Source organism: Pleurodeles waltl, chromosome 5 (assembly GCF_031143425.1).
Source record: "Pleurodeles waltl isolate 20211129_DDA chromosome 5, aPleWal1.hap1.20221129, whole genome shotgun sequence".
Lineage (NCBI taxonomy): Eukaryota > Metazoa > Chordata > Amphibia > Caudata > Salamandridae > Pleurodeles > Pleurodeles waltl.
In genome coordinates, this window is record NC_090444.1 from 60,010,483 (window position 1) to 60,031,647 (window position 21,165).

Genomic DNA, 21,165 nt, shown 5'->3' on the forward strand with positions numbered 1-21,165 from the left:
ACCAGGGAGCCCAGGTGCATAGGGGTGAAGTGACGTCGGAAACACTTGCTGAAGTCAATGAAAGTCTCTGTTGTCCAGCTGCTGTTGCAAGCCGTGGACCAGACTGGTAGAACCAGGAGATGGATTCCTGACATGAAGAACCTGAAAAAGAAATGGACAGTGTCCAGACCACTTGGGATGTCCAGGTGGTGCAGGTGGCCAATGCCCACCCTCTTGGAGGTGAAGTTCCTGCAGGATGGTGAAAGAAGAAGTCCAGCTGCAGAGTCCAGGGGGATGCAGGAGATCCCGCCCACAAGCTGTCCCACATCGGTCGGCAGATTGCAGGATGGTCAGTGGCCAGTAGAACCACCAACAAGCCTTGGAAAAGGCAAATAGCAGTTGCAAGGAAGTTTACAGGATTTGGAGGACCAGCAAGGTCCAAGTGACTTGACCCTTGGTGGGCAGTCAGGGTAGGCCTTCAGCAGGAAGGAAAGCCAGCCAGAGTTGGAGGGCCGGAGTTGGAGAAGCCCCCAGGAGTGACACACTGGCAGTAGGCACAAGCAGTCACAAGGAGGCCTCAGCAGCACAACAAACAGGAGTCCCTCATTTTAGGAGCTGCAGAGTGGGACCTGAATCTGGAGTTTCAAAGTGCTGGAGGCTGGGGCTTCTAGGAGCTCGAAGATCTTCTAGGTGGAAGAGTCAACAGGCCCCGGCAAGGGCAACAGTCGTGGTGCACAGGGGTTCTGTTCCAATCACTGCAGCAAGGGTCCACTGTCTCCCAAGTTGGTCAGAAGACAAGATGGACCCAGAGAGGACCACTGAATCACTACTTGTGAGCAGAGCCTTTATGTGGTCCGTGGGACAGCAGGATCCATAAGCCGGTCGTCGTCACCTTGAGGGACCTGCAAATGCAGGGGAGTGACTCCTTCACTCCAAGGGAGATTCCTTCTTGCTTCTTGGATGCAGACATAGTCCTTGTGACCCTGGAGGATGCAGAGCCACAGATGATTCAGAAATCCTGGAAGAGCTGGAGAAACAATATTGCAGTGGGTGCCCTGCCAACTGGATAGTCTTGTTTCAGTTCCAAAAGCAGACAAACAGCGGTTCCAGAGGTCAGGAGCAGAAGATGTCGTGCAGAGAGTTCCTTGAAGAGTTTTGCTTGAGGAATCTGAGGACCCACCCTCAGGGGAGCCCTTAAGTAACCCTAAAAGGGGGTTAGTCAATCTCTGTAGTGACCCAACTATCAGAGTGGGGGCAGGGATGTCATCTTCCTAGCCTAACCAGTCAGATGCTCGGGGGACCTCTGACAACCTTGTTTCCAAGATGGCAGAATCAAATGGCCACTTGGCAGAGCTCTGTGCACCTGCCTAGGGGAGGAGCCGGACAAGGGGGTGGTCACTCTTCGTCCTTTGTGTAGTTTCGGGCCAGATCAGGAATCGGGGGTTCCTGAGCTGGTGCAAAACAGATTATGCAAGGAGGGCACCAAATGTGCCCTTCAAAGCAGTATGGTGGCACTCAGAGGGCCCCCCACCCCAGCGACACCTATTTCAAAGGGACAGGTGGTCACACCTCTCCCTTGCAGGAAATCCTTTGTTCAGCTTTCCTCTGCTTGTGTTAGGCTCATCAGCAGGAGGACAGAACAGTGTCTGGGGTCGGCAAGAGAGTAGGCTGGCAGCCAGACCACATAAGGCTGCACAGGCAGAACTGTGGGATCCTCCAAAGAACCCCCAGAGTACATGGTATCAAGCAAGTAGCACTGGAGTTTGGTGTAGTTGCATGATTTCAAGATGTTTGATACCAAACATGCCTAGGTTCAGAGAAGCCATTATGTAGTTGGACAACTCGTATTGGTCAATGTCCACTACATACCTTAGGATGGCTTTCCGGCACTTCCAAAACCCTGGGAATGGAGTCTGGAGTTTGTAGAGGTACCCTGCTCATGCAGGGGTACCCTCCCACTTAGGGACTGGCACCTGCCCTTGGGCTGAAGGGCCTACCAGACGGGTGACTTACAGGGACTATGTGCAGTTACCATGATATAAGGCAAAGCTTATATCTGAATCCTTTTCACACAGGCTGCAATGGCAGGCCTGAAGACACAGTTTGCATGGGCTCCCATGTGTGGCACAATACAAGCTGCAGCCCATGGGGGTCCCCTGGTGTACCGATGCCCTGGTCACTCAAGTACCCCACTGATACTAAGGACGTACATGGGTGCACCAGTATTTCAACTGTGGGGTGCAAAAATTTACCAGCAACCAAATTTGGAGGAGAAAGCACAGACAATGGGGTCCTAATAGGCACAATCCCAGTGTATTACAGTCTAAACACACTGACACGAGGCAAAACGTGGGAGTAACTGAGTGCTTAATTTGTGCTTATTGTTTCCAGTGCGGAGTACCAGCACCTATGTTTGAGGCCGGCACTTATTTTTCTGCCTCAAGCATTTACTGCGATCAAAAGACACATATGGGAAAAATGAAAAAGCTTCACAATGGGAGAAAACAGAAAGCTGCAGGAGTGAGCTGAAGGGGCAAGGTGTGGCTTTAGATGGATTAAAGAGGCCAGAGATGGCTTCAAGATTACAATGCCTCAGAATTCCGTGTTTGCACATTTAATTGCAGCAGATGCGTGTTTAAGAGGGCTTCGGGTACCCACCACATTTTTATTTATAAAGTAAGCACTGGAGTAACCATGTCAGAAAGATGCTACTTTCCTACAGTCGGCCGGCTCAGATACGCGGTGCATGGCCTCGTAAAACTCCCTAATTTGAGCGGGGGTCGACCCAGTCCCCGGAAAAGATGGAGACCCTGAGTCGAACTGGCCAACGGCTTCGTAGAACCATACCAGGAATGCCATTGTTCCCCACTTGTCTCATCGGCTGACAGTCCTCTTGGTCTTCTTCTTGTGCCTCTTTCCCAAGTGCCCCAAGGACCTTGAATGGGAAGAAGTGGACTTAGGGCTTCGAAATTGGGCCTGCGACTTCCTCCTCGACCGCGACCTTCTCGAAGTCACGTGCACCGGTGTTGCCGACTGCAGTCCGAGCATGACTTGGAGTTGTAGTCACGCTCGAGGCACCACAGGCAGACGAGATTGGGGTCAGTGACTGACATGGAGCGGTGACAGGCGACACATGGTTTGAATCCAACTTTTTTCGAAGACATCCTCGACACACACCAAAAGATCTCAACAAAAGTCGAAAAAAGGCCTGTCAAAAAAGCAACAGAGGGGTAGCTCTCTCAGGATCTGCACTAACTGGGTTTGGAAAGAAAATAACTGATGTCCACGCATCTGAGTGGTGCCTATATAGGTGGCCACAAAGTCACATCAGGTGCCAACGACACCCACAACGCCACGCAAAGCCGAATGGAGCCACCCGACGGCAGGCGCAAGGGGTATTGCTCAGCAAAAGGTTCCAGATCTAGCCTGACGCCTGGGAAAATCAAAAGTAAGGAATCTGCAGCTAGAGGTCTCTATCAGATACTTTGTTTCATTCAATATGACGACTTAAGTGGGACAGGTATAGGCAGATGTAGGTCCCTTGCTCACTGTGCTACAGGAACTGTACCAGACTGAAGAACCCCAACTAAGGTGAAACTAGTCTTTGGTTGCTTATGTTCCGGCTCCGAAGCAACCTGGCTTGGCAGATTGGGCTGGATGGACTCTACTGGAGCAGGTCCAAGACTGATTAGTATATGGCTGGGTGTAATCTGAGGTGGCAAGGTGGACAAAACAATGGACTGGATAATGGCCTGCATAATACCCAGCGGCTGAGATTAATTCAAGCAATCTACCTGTCACTATTTGGTTTACTTCAGTGTACTCCCCAAGTGTGATGAAAATTCCCAGACGTGGGTCCTGTTCTAACTGGGCTACTGGAGTCAAGATGCACCTGACTGAAGAGCCCCAAAAAGGAAGAACCTGTTCTTAAGACTGCTCATGTTCCAGTTCAGAGGAGACCAGACAGTGCAATTCGAACTCAACTGTTCCTATTGCAGCAGGACCAAGATTTATTTGCATAAAGCTGGGTGTAATATGAGGTGATCTGTCCTGAAAAAAATGATAGACTGGAATGCAGCCAGAGTCATTACTAACAGCTGAGCATCCCACTCATTACTTTTTTGCTTACTTCAGTGCAACACCCTAAGTGCGACGGGTATGCCCAGACTTGGGTCCCGTGCTCACTGGGCTACTAGAACTAGGATTCACCTGACTGAAGAGCCCCAACTAGGACAACGCCAGTCTTGGGTTGCTTGTGTTCTGGTTCAGAGGGGACATGCCTTGGCAGTTTGGCCTGGACCACTTCTACTGGAGTAGTGCCAAGAATAATTTGTAAATGGCTGGGTCTAATCTGAGGTGGCATAGTGGGCATAAAAAGATGGACTCAGATATAGTCCTGACTAATTACCAGTTGCTCTGATTAAATCAAGCATCAAGCATCAAGCAACATGTTTGTTTACTTCAGTGCAACAGTTATACCCAGATGTGGGTTCCTTGCTCATTGTGCTACTGGATCTAAGCTGCACATGACTGAACAGCCCTAACTAGTGCAAAATCTTGGATTGCTTGTGTTCTGGTTCAGATGTGACCTGGCTTGGCAGTTCAGACTTGAATGCTCCTACTGAAACAGGACCATGACACATTTACAGGTGGCTAGATCTAACCTGAAATGGTATGGTGAGCTAAAAAAAAAAAGATGGACTGGAATGCGACCTGGGTAATTACCAGCAGCTGAGATTAATTCAAATGTGCCACCCATCACTTTTTTTGTTTGCTTTGGTATGAACAAACCAGAGCAGCAGGTAAACATTCAGTCATTTACAATTGCACCAGCACTCAGCAAGCAAGGATGTAATTCTTTGTGCAATAAAGTGAGAAAACCTCTTTGCCACCCCTCTTGCCTTCCATTTCCCATGGACTTGCAATCGGCAGTTTGTGAGTTGCACTTTTACAACTCACATTGCCCTTCAGACAACTCGTCCACTCTATGCCTCTCCAACGTTTCATGATTATACATTCAATATTTGTGGCTGGTCAGTGTTGCAGTAGTACAAAACCACCTGATAAAGCAATCCAATATGCCAACCATATGGTATATGTACAACAGCAGGACAGCCAAGAAAATAGGGCCATCTTATGTCACTGGGGGTAAAAACCGCCTACCGCTGCAGCAACGGCCACCAAAAGACCGTTCCCGGTACGGTTGTACGAGGCCGTTGGCCAGTTCAACTCAGGGTCTCCCATCTTTTCCAGAGACTGGGTCGACCCCTGCTCAAATTAGGGAGTTTTATAAGGCCATGCGCCGCATATTTGAGCCGGCCGACTGTAGGAAAGTAGCATCTTTCTGACATGGTTACTCCAGTGCTTAATTTGTAAATAAAAATGTGGTGGGTGCCCAAAGCCCTCTCAATCATGCATCTGCTGCAATTAAATGTGCGAACACAGAATACTGAGGCAGAGTAATCCTGAAGCCATCTCGGGCCTCTACCAGCCGTTCCCCTGTATTATGACCACAGCCGGATTTCCACCAATAGGATGGTGAAATTCCGGCTGACCCATGCCGGCGGATGGTAGTAAGGTGGTGCTGGTGCCACCAGCTGCGCCACGCCAGTATACTGCCACCAGACGTATTATGACACATAATACAGGCTTGCGGTGTTCTGCTGGCTGACGCTGGTGCGGGCAGCAGTGCCCCGTCCCATCTCCTGCCAGAGGACCCCCTAAAAACAGGTAAGTGGGTGCTCCGACAGGGGAGGGGGGTGTTATGTGTGGGTGTGGGGGTGTGTGTTAATGTTTGTGTGTGCGTGTATGCGGGTGTGTGTTGCATGTTGAATGTGTGTGCATGTATGGAAGTGTGAGTGCGTGTATGTTGTATTTTGTGAATGTATGTCTGCATGTATGTATGAAAGTGTGTGCGGATGTGTGTGTGAATGGATGTATGCATAGGTGGATGAATGTGGGAATGGGTGTGTGTATGCATGTGTGAAGGGGGGTGAATGTAGGGAGATTTGGAGAGGGGGTGAGGGGAATCTGGGGAGGGGGTGGGGGTGAAGAAGACCTCTATCAGTGACAGGGAAGGGATTCCCTGTCACTGATAGTGCCTACCTCCCTGGTTTTCGTGGCGGTAAGGGAGCCATGAAAACCATGGCGGTAGGCAGGGTCATAATCCTGCAGGCGGTACAGTGATGGCCGCAAGGCTGGAGATTGATATCTCCAGCCCAGCGGCCGTTACCCCCATGTCGGTCGGTGTGGTACATTAAGCCAAACCGCCAATGTCCTAATATGGTGGAAAGTACCGCCAGCCTGTTGGCAGTACTTTCCACCAAATAACCGCCGACCACCAGGGTCATAATGAGGGACTAAATTCCTTGCTATTCTGTCTCAAAATCAATAATTTATTTGATCTTCTCTAAATGGATTTTCAGCACATGCCTAATACCATGTTTATTTAAGATCAAATCTCCAGTTTTCCACCATGTGGCTGGCTCTGCTTCAGACTCTTAGAGTACTTGTGCTAATTACGTGGGCGGAGTTTTAGTCACGTTAGTATATTGCACTTTTTTTCTCTTCGGAAAGCCTGCTAGTTTTTACAGCACAGACTTTGCGAATGGGCAAAATCTTTTACAACTGACTTGAGGTTATTATATATTATGGATTACAGAATGTATTAAAAATAAGAATGCCAATGAATTTTACTGTGAATCAAACTGAATGGCTTTGATAAAGTAAAGAGAATAAAAGTTGTAATCTTTTAAGAGCTTTATTTAGGATGCATTAGTATATTCATGCTTTTATTTTACAAGGTGAACACCTACTTAAATGCACTGCTTCTACAATAGGTAATATATTCAGAATGAAACAAGATACTAGAAAAGTGAACTTTCTCGATTTTACAGAAAAAATATTTGATTAAGGATTGTATGGAAGTTTATAACATGCCATCAAAAGTGAAAGTTTGAATAAACTGAAGCAATTATCTTTCCAGGTGTGCCACAAATATTTGATTCAGTAAGCCAACGGATATTTCATAATAAATAAAGCATTATCCCCTCTGCATTCCAAGCTATGAAACAGTGCAAGTGGTGAGTAAATTAGAGACAGCATAAAAATCCCAAGAACAGCATTGTTACAAAGTAAGAACAGTGAATCTTCTGCTGCGGTGGTGGAGACGAAGGCCGTGGGGGACCACAATCCGAATGCCAGAAGTCGGCTCGATTCAGGCTTTGGGAGAATCTTAAAACAAACGAGAACACAATGAGTAAGATGCTAATTACTATATGTTCACACTTCCCAATGTAAAACTCTTCAAGCACAGCAACTTGTTATAGGTTAGTATGAACAAAACAACTGTGACAGGCTTCGAAAAAAGGGATCTAACCTTTGTATGTAGTGTGAACAGCATGTAATAGTTGGTTATTTGTATAGGTTTATTTAAGGCTTGTTACAAACCATATAAACTCCTCACATATCAAAAATGAATTAACACTAAATATTCAGTTATTTTCTTAAATATGACAACATTTACGAGAATAATTATTAGGTCTATCATGAACACAGAACTGATACTGACAAATGTTCTATAAAACACTTATTATGGGACATTGGCCTGTCTATATACACCGATTAAGATGCCACTGTAAGTCTTGCACATTATCCAGCTCTCACATAGGACTTTTTCACAATGAATATCCCCCTTAATTGTACTCGGTGTGAATTTCCATTATCATTCCATTTACAACATTAACACATAGTTGAGCTCATTAGGCATTTCCCTTCATTCAGCTTTTATTATGGAATGGCCCAATAATTTTGGTCTGTGTTGACTATAGCGAATAGATGTATTTTCTACTGATCTGCAACCCCTTCAAAAATGTCCTCCAACATTCCTCTTATGTGTTATAGCTTTATTTGATTTCAAAGTATTTTACTTATTTAATGTTCATGCATTTGCTTGTAGATCTATGTAGGCTGTTTTTGCAACAAAACAATGAATATTATGAGACAATATGTGTGAGGCTTACATACGTGGGCCCTGTTCTCAGAGGTATTCTCAGCTGTCAATCTACATTTATGGCCAAAAATACATCCATTTATACCTTTCTGGATTCTTGGCAGGTGTAAATGGATTTACTACTTTAGAGAAAATTTCACAGTTACTAGTTCCGATAAACCCAGGGCAGTCAAACATGGCATTCCAAGGTGTGATTTGCCTTAGACATCTGCACAGCCCCATAAACATGTATGTTTGTGGGCATTCCCAAACTCCAATGTGACCCTTACCCACCTCGTAAATAAACAGATGTTATCTTCAGCCAAGGGCTAGTTCTCCATAATGGAAGGGGAATACATCATCCCATGTTTGATTAAAGTTTTTGAAAAAAGGTTTTCTCCACAGGGAAAATGTTTTTCTTGTAAGACAAAACAAAAACATAAAGCCTATGCATTTGTAGTGTGGTCATTTTTATGTATCCTTTGCCCATTTGCTTCAGGCGTTAGGCCTCTGTGCACTTTGCTCTAAATGCATTTTATTCAGCTTCGTACTGTTATTTTTCAAATAGCCAGTTCTACGGTATTGTTTTATTTTTGATATCACACTGTTTAGCCTACTTCAGCACTGGGGTTCTCAATAACACATTCTTGCTCACTCTGGGCTCCAGTCAAGGATACAGTCTGGTACATTGCCGATAGACGTGGTAGGAGTTTAGTCTTTGGATACATTCTTGCGTAGGGACATTTTGTGATCACACTGACATGTTAGGTATAAAAACACTTCCTTGTCCTAATACACGAAAGAGGGAGATCAGGGAACCACAACTAGACGCTGACTGCCCTGTTGCAGATGCTGAACCAGATCACAGGCCTTTGCTCAGGTATGAGGGTTGATGTCTTCCCATGGAATCTGAAAGGCAAGTTAGTAGCTTAAGATGCTGTGCTCGAAATATAACTTACTGAGAGAGAAGAGAATCTATTAACACTATGATGGCGTTGTTTTTATGTTTCTCTCTCGTCGTGACTATTTCAATCCTACTGTGTTGTATGGTTCTGGTTATTGCGGCTCACGCCTTATTATCTGAAATGCAGTTGTTTTATTAAAAACAATCTATAAAACTTAAACTGCCTATGTCATTTGTATATGAGATCATATTGTAAATGAGAGAGCTGGTTGGGACCTGAGTGACCACGACTTCCCTGAGAAGTCCTAAAGATGTCATGCGCTCGGCTGCCCAATCATCTTTCCCCCTTGGGAGAGATGAGGCACTGCTAGTTAGCCGGAGCAAAACCGGATTGAAGGTGACAGAGGTCCTTCTAAGTGGGTCAGACTCAGTCCCCCACACCAGGAACGACGCTGTTAACTAGAAATCCAGTAGTCTAATTTAGGATAATGAGAGCCCACGCAACACATTGGTATAGGGCAGTTGTTCCCAACCTGTGGTCTGGGGAACCACTAGGGGTCCGCAAAGCCTCCTCAGGGGGCCCGCTGCTCCTTAGAAATTAATCTAATTAAATAATAATAATCTTATTAAATAATACTAACAGATTAATAATGTGTATGTAAATAAAGTGGCAAAATGTACATCTGAACATCTTAAAACATACTGTAAATGCCAAGAAATTTGAATTTGGAGGCTAAAAATTAAATTAGTATCCTTGAATTGATTCACGGGAGCAGGTCAACTGCATCAAACAGAATATAGTATGGACGATGTGTGGCTTAAGTTAAATTTAGAAAAGCTCCAACCCTTCTATTAATTATTATTTTTTTATTTTATTTACATTTGTTTACAAAGGAAATAAATGCGTTATCGTTTGTGTATGCATCTGATGAATGCTTGTATCTGTATTTTTTGTGTAGTGTTTTGCATTTCAAATAATCAACAATGTTTAGGCCGTGGTGCCCAACTTCCAGTAATGACTCAGTGGAAGGGGTCCCCGAAATCAATTAATGATTCAGTGGGGGTCCCTGGGTTTCAGTAATGATAAAGTGGGGGTCCACAGAAGTCAAAAGGTTGGGAACCACTGGTATAGGAGCCTCCGTTCCTCCTGTGCAGAGATCTACACTATACTGAATGCTGCACAAGGGGAACACAAGATGTCACACAGCATTCTCAATAGTACATCTGGAAACCTACACCTGGGGCAGATTTCCAGGCATGCTTTCAGAATGCTTGCGTACTGGAAAAAATACAAATACGTTCAGGTGGAGAACTAAAGTTACACCTGTATTTTTACACTGTTATTCTTGAGCAGGGCCCAAAATGTGTCCGTAGGTGCTGGTGTAGAAGGGTTTTGAGATTGTACAAGAGTACAAAAATATTCTGAAAATGTTAGATGTAAGTGAAAAGTAAAAAAAATAAAAAATAACAGATGTCTGGGATATGAGTGGGAGGGAAAGTAGTGAAAGCATTAAGGACCATGGGGCAATATACTGCTTTTGGGAGGAGTGAAAGATACCATACAGAATACAGAGATCCACCGGAGAAAGGTGTTATGGAGGTGCCTTGCCTTGCATGTATCTGGACACAATGAACTGAAGACAAGAAAAAGTAGCCTTTCGAAAGAGATATGGGGATTATAATAAAGTTGACTAGAAGCATTTCTGCTGTACTAGAGATCTGCAATAGCGCCATATTTAAAACCCAATATGAAGAAGGATTAATAATAAAGATGAGAGAGAAGATGAATGAGGCCTGGATTCTCTTCTGCATGAAAAGTGAGAAAGGAGCATAGTTTGGGTTGCTGTACAGTGGACTGTAATAGGTCTGACACAGAGTTGAAATAGTAATCTATAAAGAGTCCACAGTGGAATGTTATCCAATTTTCAAATCTGTCATCCAGGACAACCAACGGTCTAAACTGACTACAGTGGAGATAGGAGATGCTCCTCCAAATCTTAGCCAGGAAAGCTTAATTAACCATCATCTAGCCCACAAACAGAGGAAAAGGTATTACCTGATATACAAGATATGAGCTCACCCCCACCAACAAATAGGGTGTTTTGTCAGACAGGGGTCTTCACAGCACCATAACAAAATACTGTGAATACGAAGAAGTTAATGACAATCTGTATTCCTTCACAAGCAGATACATTAGAGCAACTTCAAAACACCTCTACTGCTTGTGCAAGAAGTTCTGATAATTTATTATTAACCTCATTCTGTAATGAATCCCCAATGTGCCCACCGATGCAAGGCTGAAGTGTGGGAAATGAACATCCAAGTGGGCAATGCACAAGAACAAGTCACGCTAGTTACCCTTCTAATCCTACCACAATTCTTTTCCAAACTCTGTATGAATCTAGAGGTCTGCATGATATCCGTAATCGTGCTCATATACTAAGACTAATATCTTGAGTTCCAGTGCTTTCACATCTGACTCTGATAATCTTGAATCTGTACAATTTAAACAGGATTCTTCTAACCCTTTGCAAGAATATACCTGCACCATTTGGTCAAATATTGACATTGCTAATAAGGTACTCGAATGTGGAATGCATTTTGCAGAACGGGGAATTGAAGTCAGGAAATGTGCCAATCCAAAATACCCAAAGAACGAGTTACTTACCTTCGGTAACGATTTTTCTGGTGGATACATTAGCTACCTGTGGATTCCTCACCTAATGAATACTCCCATGGCGCCAGCATTAGACTGAAATCTTCTTACTAGTCTCTGCACGTCGACGAGGACGTCACTCTAGCCCACGCAACGCCGTCTGACGTCATACAGGCAATAAGAGGTCCTCGCCGACGTGCCGATGACAGTACCAACATTTTTTACGTGCATGAGAATAATAATAACCCAATGTAATGAAAGAGCAAAGCAACATCTCTTAATATTGTAAATCACACAACATTGCAATAAAATAGCTGTAGATTTAATATAACCTTCTTTTTTTTTTTTTTTTTTTTTTAAACAAATAAATATATTTATACATACGAATCATGTATATACACAATATATATAGATTTATATATAAATATACACATATATACAAATATCATATATGCAAAATGTATTGCAACTTTGAAGACCAAAAGGAGCACACTCAAGGATTGCTTGGAGAGACCAAAAAGGCAACGGGGAGGCGGGTGGGACCGTGAGGAATCCACAGGTAGCTAATGTATCCACCAGAAAAATCGTTACCGAAGGTAAGTAACTCGTTCTTCTGATGGATACAACTACCTGTGGATTCCTCACCTAATGAATAGAGTCCCAAAGCAGTACCACGCCCGGCGGTGGGTGCCTAAATGGTCAAACCAAGAAATCCTGCAGCACTGACCGTGCAAAATGACCGTCCCTTCTGACCTCAGAGTCCAAACAGTAATGTTTCACAAAAGTGTGAAGGGACGACCAAGTTGCGGCCTTGCAGATGTCGACCACAGGAACACCCCTGGCCAAGGCCGAAGAGGCCGACTTAGCTCTGGTGGAGTGAGCTCTAATGCCCTCAGGCGGATCCTTCTTTGCCAAAGAGTAACAGATTTTAATGCAAAGAACAACCCACCTGGAGAGTGTTCTCTTGTGGACTGCCTTTCCTCTCCTCTTTCCCACGTATCCGACAAACAGCTGATCCTCCAGCCTGATATCCTTCATTCTGTCGATATAGAAGCTCAATGCCCTTTTTGGGTCCAGGCGATGTAGTCTTTCTTCCTCCTTTGAAGGATGAGGCGGAGGATAAAACGTGGACAAAGTGATTGTCTGAGCCAAATGGAAGGGTGAAACAACCTTCGGAAGGAAAGCTGCCTTGGTCCTCAACACCACCTTATCCCCATAAAACGTTATATAAGGGGGTTTAACCGATAAGGCCTGCAACTCACTCACTCTCCTTGCAGATGTTATAGCTACCAGGAATACTGTTTTAATAACCAAATACCTTAAGGGGCAAGAATGCATAGGCTCAAAAGGGGACCCCATAAGGAAAGTCAGGACCAAGGACAAATCCCATTGAGGCATAACGAATGGTTTTGGAGGATATTGATTCAGAAGACCTTTCAAGAATCTGAGAACAATAGGGGATTTAAATAACGATGGTTGGTCTGGAAGACAAATGAAGGCTGACAAGGCCGACAAATAACCCTTAATGGTAGCCACTGCACAACCTTTCTGCGCTAGAGACAGTGCAAAAGACAAAACATGTGACAGATGAGCATGTAAGGGATCAATCTGTCTCTCTCCACACCACATAACAAATTTAGACCACCTATTAGCGTAGATAGATTTAGTGGAGTGTCGCCTGGCCGCTAAGATAACATCCACTACATCAGGCGGGAGAGAGAAGGAACTCAGGTTGCCCCGTTCAATCTCCAAGCATGTAGGTGCAGACTCTGGAGGTTGGGGTGTAAAACCTGCCCCTGCGACTGCAAGAGGAGGTCTGCCCTGAGAGGGAGACGGAGCGGAGGGCACAGTGAGAGTTGGAGAAGGTCGGAGTACCATACCCTCCTTGGCCAATCCGGAGCTATTAAGATGACTTGGGCCCGGTCTTGGCGAATTTTCCTCAACACTCGAGGAATCAAGGGTATGGGGGGAAACGCGTAAAGCAACTGGTCGCACCAGGTTATCTGAAACGCGTCCCCCAACGCTCCCTGCATCGGATACTGGAGGCTGCAGAATAACGGAAAATGCGTGTTCTCTAGAGTGGCAAACAGATCTATCCGAGGAAACCCCCATATCTGGAAGATTAGACAGACCTGATCTGGATGGAGACGCCACTCGTGGTCTGCCGAGAATTGGCGACTGAGACTGTCCGCACGTACATTCAAGACCCCGGCCAGATGATTTGCCACCAAGCAAATCTGATGGTCCTTTGCCCAGGACCATAGCCGAAGAGCTTCTCTGCAGAGAAGGTACGACCCTACTCCTCCCTGTTTGTTTATGTACCACAACGTGGTAGTATTGTCCGTCAGGACCTGTACCGACTGACCACGAAGGGATGGGAGGAAGGCCTTGAGAGCCAGACGTACAGCCCGTAACTCCAACAGATTGATATGAAACACCTGTTCCTCTGGAGACCAAAGCCCTTTGATCTCCAGATCCCCCAGATGAGCTCCCCATCCTAGGGTGGAAGCATCCGTTATGACCGTGGCCACTGGTGGCGACTGCGCGAACGGCTTTCCCTGTGAAAGATTGTTGCCCGCAATCCACCACTTCAATTCCACAGCAGCATCTCTGGAGATCTTGACAGTACCTTCTAAATCTCCCTTGTGTTGAGACCACTGCCTTCGGAGGCACCACTGAAGAGCCCTCATGTGCCATTGAGCATGCGTGACCAACAGAATGCAGGAGGCGAACAGACCGAGCAGACGAAGGACCTTGAGGACTGGAACTACCGCTCCATTTCGAAACATTGGAACCAATTCCTGAATATCTTGAATCCGCTGAGGCGGAGGAAAGGCTCAACTCAATGTTGTATCCAGTACTGCCCCTATGAACAGGAGGCGCTGAGAGGGCTCCAGGTGAGATTTGGGCACGTTCACCGAAAAGCCCAGGTCGAACAACAACTGGGTTGTTGACTGCAGATGATGCGACACAAGCTCCGGGGACTTGGCTTTGATCAACCAGTCGTCCAAGTAAGGGAATACTGCTATCCCCTTCCTTCTGAGCTCCGCCGCAACCACTGACATCACCTTTGTGAAGACTCGAGGTGCTGAAGTAAGACCAAACGGGAGGACCGCAAACTGATAGTGCTGCGACCCTACCACAAACCGGAGATACTTCCTGTGCGACTTGAGTATCGGGATATGAAAGTAAGCATCCTGCAAGTCGACAGACACCATCCAATCTTCCTTGTTCAACGCCAAAAGCACCTGTGCTAGGGTCAGCATCTTGAACTTTTCCTGTTTGAGGAACCAATTCAAGATCCTCAGATCCAGGATTGGTCTCAACTGACCATCCTTTTTGGGAATCAGGAAGTATCTTGAGTAACAACCTCGACCCTTTTCCTGCTCTGGGACCAACTCTACCGTGCCCTTTGAAAGGAGGACTTGAACCTCCTGTTCTAGCAACAGGAGGTGTTCTTCTGAACAATAAGATGGGCGGGGCGGGATGAGGGGCGGGAACTCCCGAAAACGAAGGGCGTAGCCTTTCCCCACAATGCCGAGAACCCAAGTGTCCGTTGTGATAGACTTCCACTTGTGGAGAAAATGCTGTAATCTTCCCCCTACAGGAGAGGAGTGAGTGGGAAACGGTGGAAGCCTAAGGCTGCTTCCCCTGCTGCACCCCTCCAGAGGACGAGGAAGAGGCAGAGTGCTGTTGAGAGGCTCCTCTGGTACGGGCCCCACCCCTCCCCCTCCCTCTAAATGACCTATAGGGGAGGGAAAAGGCGGGTTGCTGGAACCTCCCCCGAAAGGAAGAGGAAGAAGAGCCACGCCCAAATCCCCGAAACCTCCTGAAAAATCTAGAAGAGGCAGAGGAAGAAGGAGCTTGCAGTCCTAACGATTTGGCTGTGGCTCTGCTCTCCTTAAATCGTTCCAAGGCCGAATCTGCCTTGGCTCCAAACAGTCTGTCCCCATCAAACGGGAGGTCCAGCAGGGTCGACTGCACATCTGCAGAAAACCCTGAGTTTCGGAGCCAGGCCTGTCTTCTTGCCACCACAGCCGTGCCCATCGCCCTGGCCACCGAGTCGGTCGTGTCCAGCCCAGACTGGATAATCTGGGTCGCGGCAGCCTGGGCGTCCGAGACCACATCCAAGAGACCCTGGGGGAGCTCCGTAAATGAAGACGAAATATCATCCATCAGAGCATGGATGTACCTCCCCAGAATGCACGTTGCGTTGGTGGCCTTCAACGCCAAACTGCATGACGAAAATATTTTCTTGGACTGCGCATCCAGTTTCTTGGAGTCTCTGTCTCCAGGCACCGTCGGGAAGGAACCAGGCGCTGACTTTGAGGAACAGGAGGCTTGCACCACCAAGCTCTCCGGCGTAGGGTGTCTAGAGAGAAAGCCAGGGTCAGATGGTGCAGCTCGATACCTCCTGGCCACAGCCCTATGAACGGCCGAGGAAGACACCGGCTTCTTCCACACCTCCAACACCGGATCCAGCAAAGCCTCATTAAATGGCAAGAGAGGCTCAGCTGCAGCAGAGGCCGGATGCAATACCTCTGTCAGCAAATTCTGCTTCGCCTCTGCCACCGGCAAAGGCAGGTCCAAAAAGCTCGCTGCCTTCCTCACCACAGCATGAAAGGAAGCAGCCTCCTCCGTATATTCCCCTGGAGATGAAAGGTCCCACTCAGGGGAAGTGTCCAGCCCACTGGCTGTATCCAGACCATGTAGTCCGTCTCCAGAGTCCTCAATCTCTCCCTCCTCTAAGACTCGCTGGTACTCCTGCTCTTCTAAAAGACGGAGAGCACGCCTCCTCGAATGAAGTCTCTCCTCGATACGCGGAGTCGACATGGCCTCCGCCGACGTCGAAGAACGGCGCCGATCTCCAGAAGCATCTGACGCCGCGTCCGGCGCCACAGGCAGCTTCGGCGCCGAGGTAGGAGCCGGAGGACGAGGTCTTGGAGCCGATGGACCAACCGGAGTCACAGGGCAAAATCCTGACTTCGATGGAAGGGCAACCTCCGGGGCCGAAACATCCGAAGCCACCGGAGCGGCCACCGACGCCGGCACCGAGCCCACATTCCCAAAAGGGAGAAAGGGCATAAAGGGTGCCGGCCGAAGAGGCGCAGGATTACCCAACGAAAAGGCCAAGGGCCCCGAAGGACCAGCCGGAGCAGCTCCTGGAGCCATCTGCTGAAAGATGGTATACATCGCATTAAGAAACGCGGTACTATCGGCTCCAGGAGTGGGAAAAGCCGGATACTGGGGTGCCTGGATCGAGGGCGACCCCGACGCCGGAGAAAACACAAGAGGCTGCACCACCTCAATCACCGACGCCTGACCAGGCGAAGTCGGTGACGCCGGAGAGGGCAACGGCGTCGATGGATGCGGCGTGACCGTGGGGCTGACCTCCCAAGTCCTCCGACGCCGAGCCGAAGGTGACCTCGAACGAGACTCCTTGCTGGAATGACGTCGTGAGTCTCTACGGCGCCGGGAGTCTCGATGACGCCGGTGAGACCTTGGCGAAGAAGACTTCTTATGATGTTTCTCCTTCTTCTTTGACTTTGCCATGAATAACTTGGCCTCACGCTCTTTGAGGGCCTTCGGATTCATGTGTTGACATGAATCGCAAGTCGAGACGTCGTGGTCGGAGCTCAAACACCATAGACAGTCGGAGTGAGGATCTGTAACTGACATCTTGCCCCCACACTCTCGACAGGGCTTGAAACCCGACTTCCTCTGAGACATTATTACCGCAGAGAAGACTACGCAGCAGACAATACACTGTAACCACGAAGGTAACAGTAGCTCCCTCGAAGATAACCGTTTCGAATGCACGGAAAAAAGGGAACTGTCACCGGCACGTCGGCGAGGACCTCTTATTGCCTGTATGACGTCAGACGGCGTCGCGTGGGCTAGAGTGACGTCCTCGTCGACGTGCAGAGACTAGTAAGAAGATTTCCGTCGAATGCTGGCGCCATGGGAGTATTCATTAGGTGAGGAATCCACAGGTAGTTGTATCCATCAGAAATTACTGATCCCCACTGCAGCAATAAAGAGGAAAGCGCAGCCTAGTACAACTCTAGGCAAGAGTTTCAAACAAAGCAATCCTCTGTTAAGAAGGAGTTATTGGTCCTCTTTTTAATCCTGCAATAATATCAGGTCTCATAATTACAAATTCTACCTCAGGATCACGTACAAACTCCGAAGAGGCAAGACCTAACGGAGGACTGGGCATGGCTCCCAAGTACTCTAACAAAAATAAAATCGGAGGGGGTGGATTGATGGTTGAACTTCTCGGCCAAAGTCCAAATGCCCATAAATATAAGTTCATAGAATGCACATGGCCTTGCAAGGTTGAATGCCTCTGCCAATTCTCAAATGCCCATAAACTTATGCTCTTGGAATGTGCATGGCCCCGCAAGGCTGTTGGAGGACCAAGATACATTATCTTGTCTGCAAAAATCTGAAATACCCCTGTTCCAGGAAACATGGAAGGAAGAAAATACTCCAGTGATGGGCTGCCAAGAATGTACAATCTTAGCCTCTCGTACATCTTCACAAGGCTGTGCTAAAGGAGGGCTTGCAATGTTTATAGTCTTAAAACTGGTCCCCAAGGCTCAAGAGATAAACTTACCTCTGGTTTGGCTGCAATGTGTAAAATGACATTTCCATTTTCTAATTATTTTATTGAAGATTTGAGAACAAGGAGATCTACTAAAATGACACAGCTTGCCACCTGGTGGGAAATTATCAAAACACTTGCTCATCAAAACCTGGCTGCAAATCTGATTATATCTTGCAACGTCAATACTCACTTAACCCCCACAAAATCATCTGATAAAACAAGTAGTGCCTTAGCTTAGACTTCTCGCATTCATATACCAAAATGAGGATTCACAATGATGAATGCCTTATCAACAGTGCCGACTTCAAAGGGAAAGTAAGTTACTTACCTATAACTGTAGTTCTCCAGTACTGGAATCTTTCATAGATGCACATGCTTGAATCATTCCCTGTTGTTGAGATGAGAGTCCCTGGTATCATGTAATAGTAATATCATGTTACAGATAAGAGCAAGAAGGCCCTAAGCCCTTCAATTTTGCAGTCTATCATAGTCAATTTAAATAACAGACCAAACTTATCCCTCAGCCAATCAGGCTGCAATGCCCTTTAGAACACTTCTGAGAGACAAGTGCTGGATAACCATACGAGAAGGGAAAGGACAGCCTCTCAGGGGAGAAGGGCGAGTTGCATGGGAACCTATGAAAGATTCCAATACTGGAAAACTACAGTTACAGGCAAGTAATTACAGGTAAGTAACTTATTTTCTTAATCCAGTATTGGAACTTTCATAGATCCACATGCTTGAATCAGAGTACAAAGCAGTGGTGAGGCACATTGTAATGTCAGATGTGAGTTCCTCAAAAGAATACCAACAAGATCTGCAAGCAAATTTCCAGACATAAAATAAAGCAAAACCCAGCTGCGTACATCTGCTACACGAAACTATGATGCATATAAACACTTTCTATTGAATACATTTTGATGCAAACAATGTGCAGAACTAAACAAAGGATAGTGGAAGACAGAGATAGCTCACTTTTACTGGATAAGATGTCTTAGGACTGCCTGGCCCACTGCTACCTCCCCTTGAGAAGTGGAATCTAGGCAGTAATGTTGCGTAAAGGTACGCTGATTCTTCCAGGTAGCTGCTCTGTAAATGTTGTTGAGTGGTACCCATGCAAACAGTGTAGTTGAGGTCGACAGCTCTCATAGAGTGAGCACGGACCAGAAGTCTACAACGGCTTACCTGCCGCCAGGTGGCAAAATCGATGCACAGCTGATATCCATCTAGCGATGCTTTGTTTAGAAAGGGGTTGGCCCTTTCTTGGTGTACTGTAAGCAACAAACAATTGGTTAGTCTTATGGTGAAAGATTTGGTCCTGTCGAGGCAGAATTTGATGCACCTCAACATCCAAAGAATGAAGAGCCCTTTCTGCTGATTTTGAAAGAAGTGTGCAGAATAAGAGGCTCATTGATATGGAAATCCGATGGGACTTTAGGTGTGAATTGTGGGTTTGTAAGTAGGATTATCCTGTTGTCTCTAATATGTAAGAAAGTTTCCTGAATCGTCAAGGCTTGGGTCTCACTGACCTATCTAGCTGAAGTGAGAGCCACCACGAGGGCTACCTTCCAGGATAGAAACTTCAAAGTGGGCCTGTGAATCGGCTCAAATGACTGTTTCATGAGCTGCGCGAGGTCTGTGTTCAGATGCAACAAAGGAGGGGGAGGTCTGATTGGTGGTCTAAAAGAAGAAACAGCAGCCAGATGAACCCTGATTGAGGCATAAGCTAGGCCTGAACGCACCAAATGCAATGGGTAGGGTAATATCTGCTCCAGTGAAGAAGACAGTGGATGTATATTTTGATGTTGACACCATAAACAGAACCTCTTCCACTTATAAGAGTCATTTCTGTTAATGCCGGTAGCTCTGGCCCTGAAGAGTATGTCCCTGCACTTAGGAGGGATGTTTAGATGGTGGAACTCACTGTGTTCCGGAGCCGTGCTGATTTAAGTGAAAAGATTCTGGATTCAGGTGCAAGACTTGACCCTTGTACATGGTCAGGAGGTAAGGGCAGACCTTTAACGGGATGTGAGATCTCACTGACAGAAGGAGAAGCTCTGTAAACCAGTGTTGGCGAGGACATGCTGGGGCTCTTAAGATCAGTGTGCAGGGCTTCATTTTGGTGGGTACCTTTGAAATCAGGGGAATGGGCAGAAAGGCATAAGCAAAGATTCCTTACCATGCCATCAAAAATGCATTCCCCCATGATCCTGGATGGTGAAGCCAGCTTGTGAAGAATCGGCAATTGGTGTTTAGTGGGCTGGCGAAGAGGTCAAGATGTACAAGTTACTTACCTTCAGTAACGAAATATGTGGTAGAGACATATTCTAGTTGCAGATTACTTACCGTAGAATTTTCCCCCAGGCGTCAAACTGGATCCGGAGAATTTTCTTCGAGCAATACCCTTGACCGTCGGTAGGTGGTGTCGGTCGACTCCGCGGGCGTCATAGGCATTGTGATCGCCGTGATGACGTTGGGAGTAGTATATAGATGCCCCCCTCGCGCAGTGACGTCAGTTTCTTTTAACGACTTTCCACATCAAAGCGCAGTGCCGCTAAGAACACTGAGATTGGTGCACCAGAGCTAAGGACCTGAAAGGGGGGACCTGAAAGGGGGAATCCCTGTCTCTAGAAATCAGTTTGCAAGCGGGGAGAATGGGTCGGAAGTAAGGAATATGCAACTAGAATATGTCTCTACTAGGTATTTCGTTACTGAAGGTAAGGATAAGTTACTTACCTGTAAATCAAAGTCATAAACAATGAATATTCCCGCCCTCGTGCGGGGATCCCGGACCATATATAAAAAACACACATGTATAAGTATGAAATATATATGAAAATTATAGCATTTTTTAGTAGACAATTTTCATACCAGCTTCATGAATACATGTGTATAACAGCAATGCAGACTATATTGATAAACATGCTAAAATGCTTTATTTCTATGGAGTTTTTTTTTCTTCTTTTTTTAAAACACTCTCCTTTATAATTACAAGAAAAAACTTTCCAAGGCCCCATAGCAGGGCC

At 46.5% G+C, this 21,165-nt stretch overlaps 1 protein-coding gene across 1 annotated transcript in view; it reads right to left on the minus strand.

Moving 5' to 3' along the window:
- Positions 1–6,762: 6,762 nt before the first annotated feature.
- Positions 6,763–21,165, minus strand: part of LOC138297210 (WAP four-disulfide core domain protein 5-like) — a 595,909-nt gene continuing 581,506 nt past the window's right edge. The window contains exon 5 of the mRNA XM_069236700.1: positions 6,763–7,212. Coding sequence (XP_069092801.1) covers positions 7,196–7,212 — 17 coding nt within the window. The 3' untranslated portion in view covers positions 6,763–7,195. The remainder of the gene's footprint in view (positions 7,213–21,165) is intronic.